The sequence below is a fragment of the Leptodactylus fuscus genome, chromosome 3 (genome assembly GCF_031893055.1).
Source record: "Leptodactylus fuscus isolate aLepFus1 chromosome 3, aLepFus1.hap2, whole genome shotgun sequence".
Classification (NCBI taxonomy): domain Eukaryota; kingdom Metazoa; phylum Chordata; class Amphibia; order Anura; family Leptodactylidae; genus Leptodactylus; species Leptodactylus fuscus.
In genome coordinates this window covers 20,478,411-20,496,779 of record NC_134267.1, presented here as the reverse complement: position 1 = coordinate 20,496,779, position 18,369 = coordinate 20,478,411, and the positions used below count along the sequence as shown (strand labels likewise).

Genomic DNA, 18,369 nt, shown 5'->3' with positions numbered 1-18,369 from the left:
GCAACACACAAAATAAGTAAAAGAGACATCGCGGCTCTGCACAGTGCGCACATTTCACAACCAGACTTTCTAAGGACAGAACCTATCAATACCGAAGGGACTGGTCAATCAGACTGGTCAATGTGGTCAGATACCCCCCATCCTATAACAACCCAAGAGCCCCTTCAAGGTCGAGGAACCCTTCATTAATGAAGTATGTGAATATATTTGCAACTTTTTTAATACTCCAAAGCATCTAAAAGAGAAAATCAAGCAAGTTTACTAACAATCTTGATTACCAATCTTCCGCCGTTTTGTATATACAGCTCCAATGCAGACTGATGTATCACCTGGTCCCCATATGGTCTCTGGCTGAAAACATTAGAATAATGTTAACTAGGCCCGCTGACTATCGAATATGTGGGGGTGTCCAGATTGCGCTCCAAGTCACTGCGCCCCCATTGCCTTCTCTTTCAGTGTTAGATGTATCATAAGGAATGGATTTACTATTATAATGATCTATTAAGTCAAAACCCCGAAGGAAGGCAATGAATTCCTAGAGAACCTTTTTAAAGAGGACCTTTCAACACCCCCAACAACTTCAGCTCTTTTCATGGACCTCTCTCCATGGATTCCAATGCAATTGGAATTTCTTCTCTAGCTCCCACCGTTCCTGAGTAATCAGTGAAGTTAGTTTTGGTGTCTGATATGGTAACTAGTGGGTGGTGTCAAGCAGAAGCAGGAAAGGGGGTGTAACAATCGGAGCAGTGACAATGACAGGCAGACAGTGTAAGACAGGCATGTCCAAAGTCTGTCCCATGGCCAAATTTCACCCGACCCGCCAGCACTGTTGTCTTTAAGGGGCCCTACCAGATCCCTACTGCTTTCTTAATAGGTAGTGGAAGTTCGGTAATGGCCCCTATTAACTTACCTATCCCTGCTCCTGCTCACGGCATCCTCTTCCCTCTTCAGCCACCTGGGGGGCCCCCATGTGCTGCACATTACGTCATCGCAATCTGATAGGCAGCTCACAGAGCCCATTGAAGGCAAGAAGCCATGAGCAGGAGTGGGGAGCAGTAAGGGAATGCAGCCTGGTTCTTCTTGGTTCTGTCAATACGGATCGGCAGAGATGGGGATAAGTGATGTTGCTGACCCGGTTCTACTGCTGGTAGAGTTTGTAGGTTTGTGAAGGTTACTTTCTAGCACTATATAATACCGCAAATTTATGAGGACATAGAAGGTAATTTTAATGATTCAAAGAATGTCAGGCTGAATGGTTGGCCCCCCCACATTTTCACCTCACCAAATCTGTCCCTCCTTGGATACCCCTGGTGTATCTTTGGGTAACTCCCTCTCATCTGCTCCTGCCCGACACCACCCACTTGACATTAGGGAGTCTAGTTACCATATCAGGCACAGCAGTGATTGCTCAGGAACGGTGGGGGCTAGAGAAAAAATTACAACTCTTCCAGAATCAATACCGAAAAAATTCCAACTCTTCCAGAATCAGCGGAGGGGCGACTATTAAAGGATACAAAGAGTTGTTGAAATTTTGGAAAGTCCCCTTTAATCTTTTAGGATTAGACCACACAGAAGGTTTGTATACATGAAGTTACATAGCTCTGCAGGGGAGCTGTATACATAAAACGGTAGGAGGATTTTAAGCGAGTCTTTTTACAAAGTGACTTTACTTTTAATTTTAGGAGGATCAGAATAAGGGGAAGCGGTTATGAAAGCGTTCCCTCTCTACAGCATTTATGGCAATTTAATTAAGGATTTAACAAAGCCATTTCCTTCTCCCGTAGACGGTGATTTGCATAAGCGCGGCGTCCTCGTGCATTAGTGAGATGTCATTTTCATAGCTGAATATTAATGTAATGGTTTTCATGAGTAACATCAGTTGGCAGGAGTGCTGAGTGCGCAATAAAAGCATTTTAACAAGTTGTGATTATTCGCCATATCGCCGTCATATACCTACGTGCCAGGAAACGGCTTCATAGTCCACATATTTACTGCTCCAAATGGGAGGAATAAATACGTAAGACTGAGCGGCTTGTAAAATCTAAAACAAACTAGACTTTGGGTAAAATGTATCTACACCAAGGAATCTGCATGCCGCATACTGAAGGAGGTTGTCTAAGATCACAAGAAAGTGTCTGATCTTTTCCTCCTCAAGACAGCGCCATGCTTGCTCACAGGCCAGATCTGGTATTGCAGTTCAGCATCATTCAAATGATTCAGACTAAGCTGCAATACCAGACACAGCCAATTGACAAGAGAGGCGCTGTTTCTAAGATAAAAACTTATCTTATCTCAGGAAACCTCTTTACATTGCTAGACTATACTACGGCCCATGCAGAAAAGGGGTGTAGTGGGAACATGAACCAGTATTCTGGTGTAAATTATGCTAAATTTGCGCCAGCTATGAGCACCACGCAGATAAATTTTTTGCTGCCCACAGTCACCACTAGGGGGACCCACTACAGATTTAGAAAGCTCTCATTGATTTAATTGGGTGTTGTCTAAATTCATAGGCAATGAACTTGCTGTCTCCATTGACAAGATACTGCCATGTTGTCAATATGCAAATGAGATATTTGGCAATAACTGCCTCCTTGTTGCTTCATAAAGCTCATTTCCATAGTGATAAATAGTGATATCTCAGCAATGGAGACAGTGATTCATAAGGGGAAAACACAGTTTGATTTAGGTGACCCTAACCTATCTATCTGCAGGACTGGGGTGATATGCTGGTTCTGGTGACACTAACCTATCTATCTGCAGGGCTGAGGTGATATGCTGGTTCTGGTGACACTAACCTATCTATCTGCAGGACTGGGGTGATATGCTGGTTCTGGTAATACTAACCTATCTATCTGCAGGGCTGGGGTGATATGCTGGTTCTGGTGACAGTAACCTATCTATCTGCAGGGCTGGGATGATATGCTGGGTCTGGTGACACTAACCTATCTATCTGCAGGGCTGGGGTGATATACTGGTTCTGGTGACAGTAACCTATCTATCTGCAGGGCTGGGGTGATATGCTGGTTCTGGTGACAGTAACCTATCTATCTGCAGGACTGGGGTGATATACTGGTTCTGGTGACACTAACCTATCTATCTGCAGGACTGGGGTGATATGCTGGGTCTGGTGACACTAACCTATCTATCTGCAGGACTGGGGTGATATGCTGGTTCTGGTGACACTAACCTATCTATCTGCAGGGCTGGGGTGATATACTGGTTCTGGTGACACTAACCTATCTATCTGCAGAAACAGAAAAAGAAACACCGAGCGCCAAATATAGTGTAGTAATTTCACACGTGGAAAAAATATATATATTTTTGTGTAAAAGACCAGTTGGCCTCTTACCTTCTTATGTTGTGAGAAATCACAACATCAAATTGAGCCAATGATATTAACCGTAATGGCAGCAGCTGTCTCCCTTCTTGTGGACCAAGGCACACAATAGTAATGGAAAAATAGGAGTCCCTCAGGGTCGTAACCCAATCAGGTGTGGAGGTACAGGGAAACGTGCGCACAAAAACAATGATCAGCTCCCAATCAATTTTATTCTTTAAAATATAGGCACAACGCGTTTCGGGCTATCCGCCCTTCTTCAGGTGCAATTAAAACTACAAAAAATGTATAAAACATGTATCGGTACCAAATTGCTAGTTCTGGTGACACTAACCTATCTATCTGCAGGGCTGGGGTGATATGCTGGGTCTGGTGACACTAACCTATCTATCTGCAGGGCTGGGGTGATATGCTGGGTCTGGTGACACTAACCTATCTATCTGCAGGGATGGGGTGATATGCTGGTTCTGGTGACTCTAACCTATCTATCTGCAGGGCTGGGGTGATATGTTGGTTCTGGTGACAGTAACCTATCTATCTGCAGGGCTGGGGTGATATGCTGGTTCTGGTGACTCTAACCTATCTATCTGCAGGGCTGGGGTGATATGCTGGTTCTGGTGACACTAACCTATCTATCTGCAGGGCTGGGGTGATATGTTGGTTCTGGTGACACTAACCTATCTATCTGCAGGGCTGGGGTGATATGCTGGGTCTGGTGACAGTAACCTATCTATCTGCAGGGCTGGGGTGATATGCTGGTTCTGGTGACACTAACCTATCTATCTGCAGGGCTGGGCTGATATGCTGGTTCTGGTGACTCTAACCTATCTATCTGCAGGGCTGAGGTGATATGCTGGGTCTGGTGACACTAACCTATCTATCTGCAGGACTGGGGTGATATGCTGGGTCTGGTGACAGTAACCTATCTATCTGCAGGGCTGGGGTGATATGCTGGTTCTGGTGAAGTTCCTCCTTTAAAGGTGTTTATTGCAGCAGGCTGTAGCATCACATTAGGATTTGTGTCCCTGATCCTTGAGAAGGTGCTACTGTATATGACTATATAATCAAGGGGTTTTACATTCTTATAGACACTTTATATTACTATGACCAATCATATAACATCATAAGTTACGTTACCAGACCTTGACACAGAGGAAGATTTTCCCACGTTCCATCATCTTGACAAACTGAACCCATGTTGTCAAAATCAGGATAGCGTGTCTGGAACCCGTCTCGACAGCTCATTATTAACTTGTCTCCGGTCTTGTACGTCTTGTTAAGGACATCAGCATCTTCAATATAAGGAGCAAGGCAATCTGTGACTGGAAAAGAAAGATAACACTATTAGTCAATGAGCTCTATTACCGGGATCAGTTTTCATCCCACCCCTGAAAATGAAGCTTCTCTCTCTCCAGGCCTGTTCAGTGGGAGGGTTTCCTACTAGCCTGATGTTACAGTACTCTGAGCTGCTCTTCCTCCCCTCTCACAGCATACAGCCTCAAAGACACAGTGAGAGAAGCTTCAGCTGCATCCCCTCCTCTCTGGCTACAACTGACTGTTTAACAGAAGAAAAACCTGTCCACAGAGTGTTCAGTCTGCAGGATTTACTTACATTTGAGCAACCAAAAATGCTTTATAGTCCAGAGTCTCAACCTGTTGTAGGTGTACTCAGGAGGTAGGTGATGTTTGTGGGAGGTATTCACACTGTTCTCTTAAAGGGATTCAATTATTAAAATTCTATTTTTTCTTCCTAACATGTAAGAATTGCCTTAAGAAAGGCTATTCCTCTCCTACCTTTAGATGTCTTCTCCGCGCCGCCGTTCGGTAGAAATCCTGGTTTTCTTCTTTATGCAAATGAGTTCTCTCGCAGCAATGGGGGCGTTCCCAGCACTCAATCAGCACTGGGGGCATCCCCAATGCTGCAAGAGAACTCTCCAGCGCCTGGAAGGGCCTCTCCCCACATCTTCTTCCGGCACTGGGCTTCAAACTTCTAGGCGTGCGCAGTCAACTCTGCCGTCGGGCCTCGGGCAGAGCTGACTGTGCATGTCCGCAGCCATTTTCTTGTGCCCGCTTACCCCAGCTTACTGTGTAAGTGGCCACAAGAAAATGACCACTTACACTAGCTTACTTTGTAAGCGGCTACTGAGGGCATGCTACTGAGAGCCGTCTGCACATTGAAGCCAGGGCCAAAAGAAGACGCAGGGAGAGGCAGGAGAAGAATAGCCTTTCTTAAGGCTATTCCTATGTGTTAAGGACAAAAAATTGCATTTTAATGATTGAATCCCTTTAAGAGAGTTTGTCAAAAGAAGCCAGGATATCAGCTCAGTAACAGTACAGGGATAGCGCCCCAAATGACATCATAGCACAGGTATCCTATACACACAAAAAGATCACTAGTCACATTGTGACATCACAGCATATGATGACAGTAATAATAATGATGTCACCTGCCGGCATTGTGATGTCCCAGTAAAGTAATAGAGGCTCATTCTGTGTTCCATTCCCTTCCAGTTACCGGTATCACATATTGCTGTTGGGCCCCACAGGAGCTGCTATGTCTATTTACCCTGGCAATTGTACCTATGCATCAAAGGAAAACCCAGTTTGCTTGGTTTACTACTGCAGACAGATCCGTGTGGGGGAGAGCTTCTGCTACAGCCAGTTGCCTTACAGAAAATGAGAGCTCTTATTTGATGTTTTAAAGGAATTCTAGGAGTAATTTTCTTGATATTTTTTAGAGTCCTCATGTATTTCCTAAATCTCTTTTCCTTTAATTAAAAAAAAAATAACAAAAATAAAAAAAAATTTAGACTCTCATTGTAAGAAATCCCGACCTGGCGCCGGACTCTGATGGATAATTCTGTTCGTCTTTGTTTTTCTGTTACATTTTCATTTGCTGGAAGGACTCCTGCAGAATAGACCAATTTGAGCCAAATAAATTGGCAGAAAGATTAGAGGAAAGGAACTTTGTGTCTCCAGTTCTAGGTGAGCGCGAGATGGATTGTTACAGAAATAGAGCAGAACAGTCGCGGCCGAACAAATGAAAATGAAATCAATACTAAGTTCATAATTGGCGAATTTCTGCAGAAGTTTATGTTTATTTAGGCTGCTCTGCGAGTGGTGACGGAACAAGCCCCCGATTTACTGCTGCTTGCCAAAATAAAAAAATTCTTAAAAATAAAAAAAAAATTAGGAAGCCGACCTTAAGAAAAGCCTGTAACATAATGAGTCTTTTTCTTGTCCGCCCACGACGTGCAGGCCTGGTACTGTAATGCTGAGCGTCACCGCGGGAGAGAACATTAACAGCTCCAGGTTAATCGCTCTTCTTAATCTCAACTTTTTTTATTTGCAATAATTTTTTGTCAATCTCCGATATTTTTAGATAGTTAATAATTTCCGATTTACAAGAATGAGACAAAAATGTTTCACGATGAACCTATTTAAAGTGTAAATTTTTTGCATGAAGTGATAGGCTGGTTATGTCATTTTAAGGATCGGTGTAGCTGCCGTGTGGTGCCTGCGTTGGGGCCTAGAGGAAAGATGTAATAACCATGACCGAGCACAAGATTGGGCTCAATTTTGACTGCCACTCAAATGGTACAATGATGGGTTATTTACAGTCCTATGAAAAAGTTTGGGCACCCCTATTAATCTTAATCATTTTTAGTTCTAAATATTTTGGTGTTTGCAGCAGCCATTTCAGTCTGATATATCTAATAACTGATGGACACAGTAATATTTCAGGATTGAGGTTTATTGTACTAACAGAAAATGTGCAATATGCATTAAACCAAAATTTGACAGGTGCAAAAGTCTGGGCACCTCAACAGAAAAGTGACCTTAATATTTAGTAAAAAAGATTGAGTATGTGCACACTGCCACTCACCATAAGACCGGACCAGAAAGGGTGCACGACCTGTAGATTCCTGGACTTCAAAGGACAGATTTCATAGAAGATATATAGCACAAAAGGTCCGCAGCACCTTCATCCGGTTAAAATATAACCTTTATTTCATGCTTAAAAGTCCATAATAGGAACGTGCTAACAAACAACGAAAAACATAGAAAAAACGCATAAAAAACGCCAACGCGTTTCGGAGCTTCTACTCCTTAGTCATGGCATATATATGGCGTTTTTTATGCGTTTTTTCTATGTTTTTCGTTGTTTGTTAGCACGTTCCTATTATGGACTTTTAAGCATGAAATAAAGGTTATATTTTAACCGGATGAAGGTGCTGCGGACCTTATGTGCTATATATCTTCCTTAATATTTAGTAGCTCCTCCTTTTGCCTCTAGTCACTTCCTGTAGCTTTTAATCAGTTCCTGGATCCTGGATGAAGGGATTTTGGACCATTCCTCTTTACAAAACAATTCAAGTTCAGTTCAGTTTGATGGTCGCCGAGCATGGACAGCCTGCTCTCAAATGATCTGAAAACAAAGATTGTTCAACATAGTTGTTCAGGATAAAAAAAAAGTTGTCTCAGAGATTTGAGGAACATAGTAAGGAAATGGAAGACCACAGGGACAATTCTTGTTATGCCCAGAAGTGGCAGGCCAAGAAAAATATCAGAAAGGCAGAGAAGAAGAATGGTGAGAACAGTCAAGGACAATCCACAGACCACCTCCAAAGAGCTGCAGCATCATCTTGCTGCAGATGGTGTCACTGTGCATCGGTCAACAATACAGCGCACTTTGCACAAGGAGAAGCTGTATGGGAGAGTGATGAGAAAGAAGCCGTTTCTGCAAGCACGCCACAAACACTTGCTACCCACTGTAAAATTTGGTGGAGGTTCCATCATGCTTTGGGGCTGTGTGGCCAATGTCGGCCCCAGGAATCTTGTTAAAGTTGAGGGTCACATGGATTCCACTCAGTATCAGCAGATTCTTGAGAATAATGTTCAAGAATCAGTGACGAAGTTGAAGTTACGCCGGGGATGGATATTTCAGCAAGACAATGATCCAAAACACCGCTCCAAATCCTCAGGCATTCATGCAGAGGAACAATTACAATGTTCTGGAATGGTCATCGCAGTCCCCAGACCTGAATATCATTGAACATCTGTGGGATGATGTGAAGCGGGCTGTCCATGCTCGGCCACCATCAAACTGAACTGAACTTGAATTGTTTTGTAAAGAGGAATGGTCCAAAATCCCTTCATCCAGGATCCAGGAACTGATTAAAAGCTACAGGAAGCGACTAGAGGCAAAAGGAGGAGCTACTAAATATTAATGTCACTTTTCTGTTGAGGTGCCCAGACTTTTGCACCGGTCAAATTTTGGTTTAATGCATATTGCACATTTTCTGTTAGTACAATAAACCTCAATCCTGAAATATTACTGTGTCCATCAGGTATTAGATATATCAAACTGAAATGGCTGCTGCAAACACCAAAATATTTAGAACTAAAAATAATTAAGATTAATAGGGGGGCACAAACTTTTTCATAGGACTGTATCTACAACCTACTATCCTAGGGTGTGCCGTGATTTTTATTTTATCTTCAGCTCCAAAAGGTCAGGTTAGCATTTGCTGCCACTGCTTATTTACTGCATTAAGTGTCAAGATAAAGTTTGCTACATCTGTAAATGTATCTTCACTGGCCTCTAGATCTGACTGTGCAGTAAAGCAAGTCCTGTCATCAAGGGCAAGATGGAGACGACGTAAGTGTGTATACAGAGACAGATACATACCGTCTGCACCAGCCGTTCTGTTAGGTTTTCAGTCAATTGTTCTCATCCAGTAAAGGATCAGAACAACGGACTTGACTGACTACCAAGGCTCTCATCGTAGTGCAATTCTCCAGACCTTAGGGGTATTGAGAGTGGACCAGGATACCGCATTATTACAGGATCGGACTACACAATGACTTTTTGTAGACAAATCGGTCTGCGTTGTTGCTTTATAGACAATATAGTAGCTTCTAGGGACAATACAAAATAGCTCTAGAAACTATGGGTAGCTTTTAAGGCATATTTTACGATTATCCTAGTGTTATCCATACTGGTTCTCACCCAGTTTCCCGCACGCAGATATAGCTAAGAGCTGAAGAGAAGTTTTACAACATAATAATGTATTTATGGGGATATTCTTATTCTAGGGCTCAATGCACTTTAGTTTTTCAGTTTTTACATCTGCGGCGTCCTACAGGACGGGAACTTTCCACAATAAATCAGCTTTACAATAAATCACTCTCAGGCTGCCCATTAAAGTCCAGAGTAAATCTGCCTGTAATGAGCGGCGCGGTGTCCTGCTGCTTCCCCGGACCACAGGAACCGAATGCAATGAAATATCCCCGTCAATAGCTTTCCCTAATGCAGCATTCCATACAGAATCTATCAGACCTGCCGACGTCCACACGAATGACCAAACCTGATATGGGGTGAAGTCTAGAAGACAGATATTTTATAGCAGCCTGATATCGGATATTCCATTAAAAGCGCCTACAATAAAAACATTAGTCCCTGAATTGTCCTCATGGGTGAAGAAGGTGTTCAGTGCGGCATATTGGGTAATAGCAACTGAGAGCAGGCCTGGAGGTGTGCACAGGGGATAGCAGCTTATCATTGGCTCTGAAGCTACATACCTACAGGGGGCGCCAACAAAACCGTGCCCTGGATTAGAGTGTGAGGATAGCAATAGTCATTCATTCCACCAGATAAAGCAATACTATACTATAATGTGACATCACTGTGTGTATTATCTCTGTACTGTGACATCACTGTGTGTATTATCCCTGTACTGTGACATCACTGTGTGTATTATCCTGTACTGTGACATCACTGTGTGTATTATCTCTGTACTGTGACATCACTGTGTGTATTATCCCTGTACTGTGACATCACTGTGTGTATTATCCTGTACTGTGACATCACTGTGTGTATTATCTTTGTACTGTGACATCACTGTGTGTATTATCCTGTACTGTGACATCACTGTGTGTATTATCTCTGTACTGTGACATCACTGTGTGTATTATCCCTGTACTGTGACATCACTGTGTGTATTATCCCTGTACTGTGACATCACTGTGTGTATTATCTTTGTACTGTGACATCACTGTGTGTATTATCCTGTACTGTGACATCACTGTGTGTATTATCTCTGTACTGTGACATCACTGTGTGTATTATCCCTGTACTGTGACATCACTGTGTGTATTATCCCTGTACTGTGACATCACTGTGTGTATTATCCTGTACTGTGACATCACTGTGTGTATTATCCCTGTACTGTGACATCACTGTGTGTATTATCTTTGTACTGTGACATCACTGTGTGTATTATCCTGTACTGTGACATCACTGTGTGTATTATCCTGTACTGTGACATCACTACGTGTATTATCCCTGTACTGTGACATCACTGTGTATATTATCCCTGTACTGTGACATCACTGTGTGTATTATCCTGTACTGTGACATCACTGTGTGTATTATCCCTGTACTGTGACATCACTGTGTGTATTATCCCTGTACTGTGACATCACTGTGTGTATTATCTCTGTACTGTGACATCACTGTGTGTATTATCCCTGTACTGTGACATCACTGTGTGTATTATCGCTGTACTGTGACATCACTGTGTGTATTATCCCTGTACTGTGACATCACTGTGTGTATTATCGCTGTACTGTGACATCACTGTGTGTATTATCCCTGTACTGTGACATCACTGTGTGTATTATCCCTGTACTGTGACATCACTGTGTGTATTATCCCTGTACTGTGACATCACTGTGTGTATTATCCCTGTACTGTGACATCTCATAACAATGTATGGACTGTGTATCGGCATTGTCCCTGATGTGTCTGGATGGCCCCTAGAACAATCCAGTATTTTAATCATCTCTAGGCTGCTTCTCCTAGGTGTCACCATCTTCAATGGTGTCTTTGAAGGTCTAGCCATTGACAGATTCCCCTGGACTGCTTTCATTCCTCTGATATTCTTGCTGATTTAATTTATTCTGTTTGTCTTTGCATCCAGCAGATCACAAAGCGGCTTCAGCAATTATCTGCAATGAATCATTTCTTTTATAATGTACTTCTTTTATCATGAAAGAAACCCTTATCCCTGATAATCTGTTCACAGAGACTGCAGAGTCTACACGGATAACCACCAGATGCGACACTTTAATGAATAAATCCATCAAAAATGTAAACAATCGTGACTGTATGGCGCCAACTTCAGCAAAGAAAAAAAGTAGTCATTGATGTAACTGGCAGGCCTCTTCAAGGGAGTCTGTCACCAAATCCCAGCATATCACCCAAGCCCCACAGATAGATAGGTTAGGATCACCTGAATCAAACGGTGTTTTCCCCTTGTGAATCGGAGCCACCACTGCTGAGATTTCGCTGTTTTTGTCCATATGCAAATGAGCTCTTGAGCAATGGCGGCGCCCTTGTTGCTTGAAAGAGGTAGTTTAAATGGTGATATCTCGGCAACGGAGTCAGCGATTCACACGGGGAAAACACTGTTAGATTCAGGTGACCCTAACCTATTCATTTTATTCATCTCAGCTGATATTTTGGGCGCTGATGACACTCCCTTTAAGTGCTTCAAGAAAGGACAACCTTTGAATCAGTGACAGGGCCATTGATTTACAAGAAGACAAGGACTAGTCCATTTGGTCCAATCCCCAAATGTTCTTTTTTTTAAACTTTTTGCTTTTCCATGGATTTCACTTCCTTCAATGTTTATTCTGTCCCGTTTCTAAATATAAATGAGAAATGCTGAAAAATGTAATGACATATTTTCTATTATTTGTCAATTTTACAAAACTTCAGAAGCAAATCTTATATAACTTTTCTAAGAAAACAGAAGTTTCAGCCGGCAGCAATTCTAAAAAACGTAATTTCAGAGTTATTGTGTGTTTGTCTGATAACTTTACCTACTGGCCCAGAAATTGACCAGAGAGAGCAACTTCAATTTCGTTCTCTATCGCGTGGATAGATTTGCATATGAAGCTATTCCAAGGTATTGTTACAGCTATAATAAGAAGCTCAGAGGACGGACGGGGAAATGTATCACCTTATAATTCAGGGGCAAAACTAATTTACTATAAAAGATAAATTGGCAGCGCCTGCGATTACCAATATATATGAAGGTTTATATACAGTACACTACCCAAGAATTGGTTCTTGTTCTGGCAAAGCTTTCTCAATGTGAAGATGATCTATGGAAGTGATGACAATATTACAGCCAAAGCAGAAGGGTATTGGACAACTGGACTCAAGATTTAGGACCATGTTGGCGCCTCTAGCCTGGATACAAGATGAGATACGGCAGGACATGGAGGTATATACAGGTTCTGTATCGTATCCTGCAGTACATTTGCCATAGATGTTACACCTGGGCCTATAGATCCTGTACACCCGTAGGTTGGTATACTTCCCAACTTTCAAAGAACAGAAAGAGGGACAAAATGTGCGCCCCAGCAAATTTAGCTCCAATCACTTCTGCATTGACTCCGCCCATTTGCATCGATTTTTCTTTGTGCCCCCGCACAGTATAATGCTCCTACAGTCACCCTAGCATTATATGCCCCCACATTATAATGTTCCTCTCCAATTCCCCCACACTATGTAGTTCCTCTCCTCATGCCCCAGTTTAAACTGGGGGCAAATAGGGGGAGACATTAAACTTGGGCAGCTGGAGGGAGACATTAAACTGGGGGCAACTACAGGCTGACATGTTGTCCCCAGTTTAATGTCCCTTTCCGATTAACCCCAGCTTACGGTCTCCATCCAGTGATACCCATTTTTTTATGTCCCTCTCCAGCTGTCTCCAGTTTAATGTCCCTCTTAATCTCCCTCTATTTAGTGCCGCCACCCAATCCATTTGACACCAGCTTAATACTCCCCTTCATCTGCCACCAGTTTAATGTTCCCCCTCCATCACTGGCACCAGTTTCATGCCCCCTACATCTGCCCCCAGTTTGAAATCCCCCTTATGTTTACCCCCAGTTTCATGTCCCCCCTACATCTGTCCCCAGTTTCATACCCCCCCTTCATCAGCCTCCAGGGTATAACAGTCCGTGGAGTCTCATCTTCCTCTTAGGTGGATCAATCACTATAGACGATACGGCTCCAGTCTGTACAGTCCAGGTTTCTCATTCACAACATCACTAGAGATGAAGGTGACTGTGGCCGGCTGTCAATGGCAGGACATGTAATGACAACAGGTTTCCTTCTGCTAAGCACCTGAAAATTGTCAGGGGAGAGGAATGTGCTTGGCCCACAACACAACGTATCACCCATCCATATGGTAGGTGACATGTGTCTGATCACTAGAGTTCCCCATCAATATCACCCCAACTCGATTAAAGGGATTGTACAGAAGTACAAAACTTTCTATCAGAAACAGCGCCGCACCTGTTCACAGGTTGTTTCTGGTATTGCAGTAAATAAGTAAATAAGTTGAGATGCAATACCACACACAACCTTTGAAATCTAAGGGGCAGCGCTGCAGTTTGTGAGTGAGCAGCATGGTAATGTTCACATTGTCCCGATGCTGCTAATCTATGGGAGTCCCAGATGTTGGACCCTCATAGATCTAATATGGAGGGCCTAAGGATAGGCAATCATTATTACTGTATAAAGTGGATAATCCCTTTCGTCGCAGTCATCCAGGACATGACAGAGCTTGTATTGATCGGTAGCGGCGGTGTATTGACCGCAGGAATGTGCAGCATCACCTTGATACAATAATCCATGTTCAATAACATCAAGGCGTAGGAAGGGATTAACAGATACCTCCAAGTCAGAAAAGAAAAATGGCCGCCCCTTAGTGGGATAATTTGAAGTATTTATTCAGCACATTGTTCCCCTGTCACATGAAGTAATAAAGCTCGCATGGTATTGAATCCTCAGATTACCAGAAAGTGATTAGAGAGTCCGCGAATATTTTCCATAATGATATCCGGCTGATACTAATCCCTCTATCAGATGACAGGACGACGGTCACTAATTCCCCGATACAATGGGATGAATCTCATTGTGCAGAGAGTTCAGTGTATCCTCCATGTCCCGTACAATAGTTAATCTTCTAGTCCGGCTCGCCAGCAGAAGGATTCATGAAGTTGCTTTGAGATGCACAGTGCACAATTGATACGCTTCTCTCGAGTCGTCTTGAGCTTCTCCTCCGTCTTTTCAAGGATATCAAGTACTTATCAGCTCTTCCCCCTCTATCTACCTGTCATATACGTATATGTGTCAGTCGGCAATGTTAACAAGAACTTGTCTCCTCTCCTGACATGTCTGTCCTAGTAGATTCTTGTATTAGGCTAAAAATAACAATTCTGGAGCATCATTACCAAAATCTCTGCATTGTGGTGTTCCTCTATTATTACTCCTGGAAATGGAAGAGTCAATTAACAAATAAAGGTTATTATTCCTCTTGTCAATGGGCTTTGCCTGTACACAATTTGCAAAATGTCCAAGTAGGACCAACAATGTTTATTGACACCAAACTGACAAGAGGAACGGTAATGCTAAGTCGGTAAAATTATTCAGGCATTTGCAGGAAGAATACCGGAGGAACGGCACAATGAGGCGTTATAAGGAGAGACGGTTCAATAGATTTGTTTATCAATTGCTTTGAGAAGTCATATTTTTAAAGTGATAATTTAGATTATCTATCTATCCATCTCCTATCTATCTATCTATCTATCTATCCATCTCCTATCTATCTATCTATCTATCTATCTATCTATCTATCTCCTATCTATCTATCTATCTATCTATCTATCATATCTATCCATCTCCTATCTATCTATCTATCTATCTATCTATCTATCTATCTATCTATCTAATATCTACCAATCTCATATCTATGTATTATTATATATGTACAGGTATCTAATATCTATTATTATATATCTCTGCAAAGAACTATGTATCTGTCTATCTATAATCTATGTAACTATCTATCTATCTATCTATCTATCTATCTATCTATCTATCTATCATCTCTCTCTACATATCTATTCATATATCGGTCTATGTATATACTATGTATATCTCACAATGGATGTATAGCTTGTACACAGAGATTTCTGGTTAGTTTTCTGATATTTCGAGGCTTATACCCTTGGGCAGCTCTTGGTAAGTGAAGGGCCATTTGCTGCTGCAGCACGTGGAGAACATGATAATATAATCTGCAGAAAGTTCACTCTGTTCTCAGATGTGATCCTTGGCTCAGTCACGCAGGTAATATGCCCAACTGGAATTTAATGGGATCGGTTCCCTCTCCGAATTATTATTTATAAACCTCTCTTCTATAATCTCGCCTCTCCAGCGAGTGTGTGCCTGAGAATGTGACAGCGGGGAGGTAGAAAACACATGAGAAACATGGAATAAGCTACAAGCTATAGGCGGAGATCCTGCAGAGCCGATGGGATTGCTATGGGAGCCGAGGGCTAGAAGTGGCCAATACACTCCAATAATGGTCATTACTGTCCTCAGTGGTCAGCTCTATGTCATGTCATTGTATGTGGTCTGTAAATCCCAGAAGGGTGGTGGGGTTAGATCAATCTATCTGTGTCTAATATCTATCATTATCTATCTAATATCTAACTGTCCGTCTGTCTCATATCTATCTATCTATCTAATATCTATTCTATCTATCTAATATCTATTCTATGTATCTAATATCTATTCTATCTAATATCTATTCTATCTAATAACTATTCTATCTCCTATCTATCTATCTATCTATCTATCTATCTATCTATCTATCTATCTATCTATCTATCTCTCTCCTATCTATCTATCTATCTATCTATCTCTCTCCTATCTATCTATCTATCTATCTATCTATCTATCTATCTATCTATCTATCTATCTCCCTACAATATGTTAGACTTCTCTTAGTATTCTGTAGACATCTGTAGACCCCTGACAGAATGCTTGGGCTAATTCCATGTAAAAGATATTTCTGAGATCAATAAAACCTATTTTTCTTCTTGGCACGGGGAGAACATTATTTCCCCACAATAGAATAGACTGGAGATGTAATTTGGATTTCGTACAAGATCCCGGCACAGATAATAAACATCTAGAAATAAAATCTGTTAACACCTAATGAAGATTAATACGCCCGGGCTCTCGATTAACAGCTGTGAAGACTTTGGGGCCACAATTTACTCAACAAAGAGTTTATTAAGATTTCTTGGATTGCAAAGGTTTATATAGGGCAATATATATAAAGACTGAAGCAAAGGAAACAGTTTTAACAAAGAACCCTCCGCCTCATCTGAACACCCCAGTACTGTAAATGCCACATGATAGGGGGTCCCTGGGACTAATTTGTTTTGGGGCCCCGGAGCTACAGTATGTGTTAGACATCCATATATGAAGTGGAGACTTGAATGATGAACCTCCACGTATCAAAACTTCTCACCCCCTTGGGCAGAAGATCCAGGTGGTGCCACCTATAAAAGTACCTTTAAATCCAATGTAGGAAACATTACCCAATAAAATGCCGCCGCCATATAAAATCAGTCATTTTTTCCTGTAAAGTTAGGAAAATTGAGGTATGGCTATCATGACCCCCATGGCTACATGTTAGCCCACCTGTCCTTGAGGACTCATTTGTAGACACCTCTGGTAAAAGCTTATTTCTTATTTATTCTATGCAGTAAACCTTACAGTGAGTGGACCTGCTCATTCTGTCCCAGTCTACACAGTAAAGGTGACAGTGAGCGAGCTTAGTCAATAATAAGAAAATTTGAAGAATATGGAATAAGAGAATGTTTAAACATTAATCTCTATTGTTTAATTGTATATAGCCTTTCCTTTCTGTCCAAGTCCATACTCTATACAGTAAAGCTGACAGTGAGTGAACTTGCTCATGATGACACAGTCTATACAGTAAAGTTAACAGTGAGTGAGCTTGCACATTCTGTCTCAGTCTAAACAGTACAGCTGACATTGAGTGAACTTGCTCATGATGACATAGTCTATATAGTAAAGCTGACAGTGAGTGTGCTTGCGCATTCTGTCTCAGTCTATACAGTACAGCTGACAGTGAGTGAACTTGCTCATGATGACACAGTCTATATAGTAAAGCTGACAGTGAGTGAGCTTGCGCATTCTGTCTCAGTCTATACAGTACAGCTGACAGTGAGTGAACTTGTGCATTCTGTCTCAGTCTACACAGTATAGCTGCTAGTGAGTGAGTTTCCGCATTCTGTCTCAGTCTATACAGTACAGCTGACAGTGAGTGAGTCTGTGAATTCTTTCCCAGTCTATATTTAAAATATAGGTGTTGGGTTTAAAAACAGGATGCAAAATACATTGCTCATTGCATATAATGTTAATAAAACCCATAAATATTCTTTGTCTCACCTTGTTCTAGGCACACTGGTGTTTCGCTTGGCCGCCATGCCAGAGAGCCATTACTAAGCAGCACGCACGTCTTCTTCGCAGGACCCTTGAGTCTATATCCATTCTGACAGTGAAAACGAACAATGGCAATTTCGGAGACACTCTTGATCTGAGTCCTGTATCCATTTTCAGGGATGTCCAGAACAGGGCAAGCGCTGATGTCATCAAATCCTAATAAAATGTAAAAAAAAAATATAAGGAAATGGTACTATAACGTTTATACAGAAATTTACTATATTTTCCATAATTGTTTTTATCTTTGGATGGTATTTTTTATATGTAATCTGGTGCAGTCATATTGCCTGTGAAAATAATTAATTGGCTTCTGTAGGAGAATGTAGTGAGCATGCTCTATGACATATGGTTTCTGTTGGAGAATGTAGTGAGCATGCTCTATGACATATGGCTTCTGTGGGAGAGTGTGGTGATTATACTCTATGACATATGGCTTCTGTTGGAGAATGTAGTGAGCATGCTCTGTGACATATGGTTTCTGTTGGAGAATGTAGTGAGCATGCTCTGTGACATATGCTTTCTATAGGATAATGTAGTGAGCATGCTCTGTGACATATGGCTTCTGTTGGAGAGTGTGGTGAGCATGCTCTGTAACATATGGCTTCTAAAGGAGAATTTAGTGAGCATG

The 18,369-nt window shown here is 41.9% G+C and overlaps 1 protein-coding gene across 2 annotated transcripts in view; it reads right to left on the bottom strand.

Annotated features, from left to right (window-relative positions):
- SUSD4 (sushi domain containing 4) overlaps positions 1–18,369 on the bottom strand; it is a 65,435-nt gene that overhangs the window by 16,692 nt on the left and 30,374 nt on the right. For both annotated transcript variants that reach the window (XM_075267150.1, XM_075267151.1), the window contains exons 3-4: positions 17,688–17,897; positions 4,483–4,662 (exon numbers count right to left, since the gene is read on the bottom strand). In XM_075267150.1, the coding sequence (XP_075123251.1) occupies positions 4,483–4,662; positions 17,688–17,897 (390 nt within the window). The remainder of the gene's footprint in view (positions 1–4,482; positions 4,663–17,687; positions 17,898–18,369) is intronic.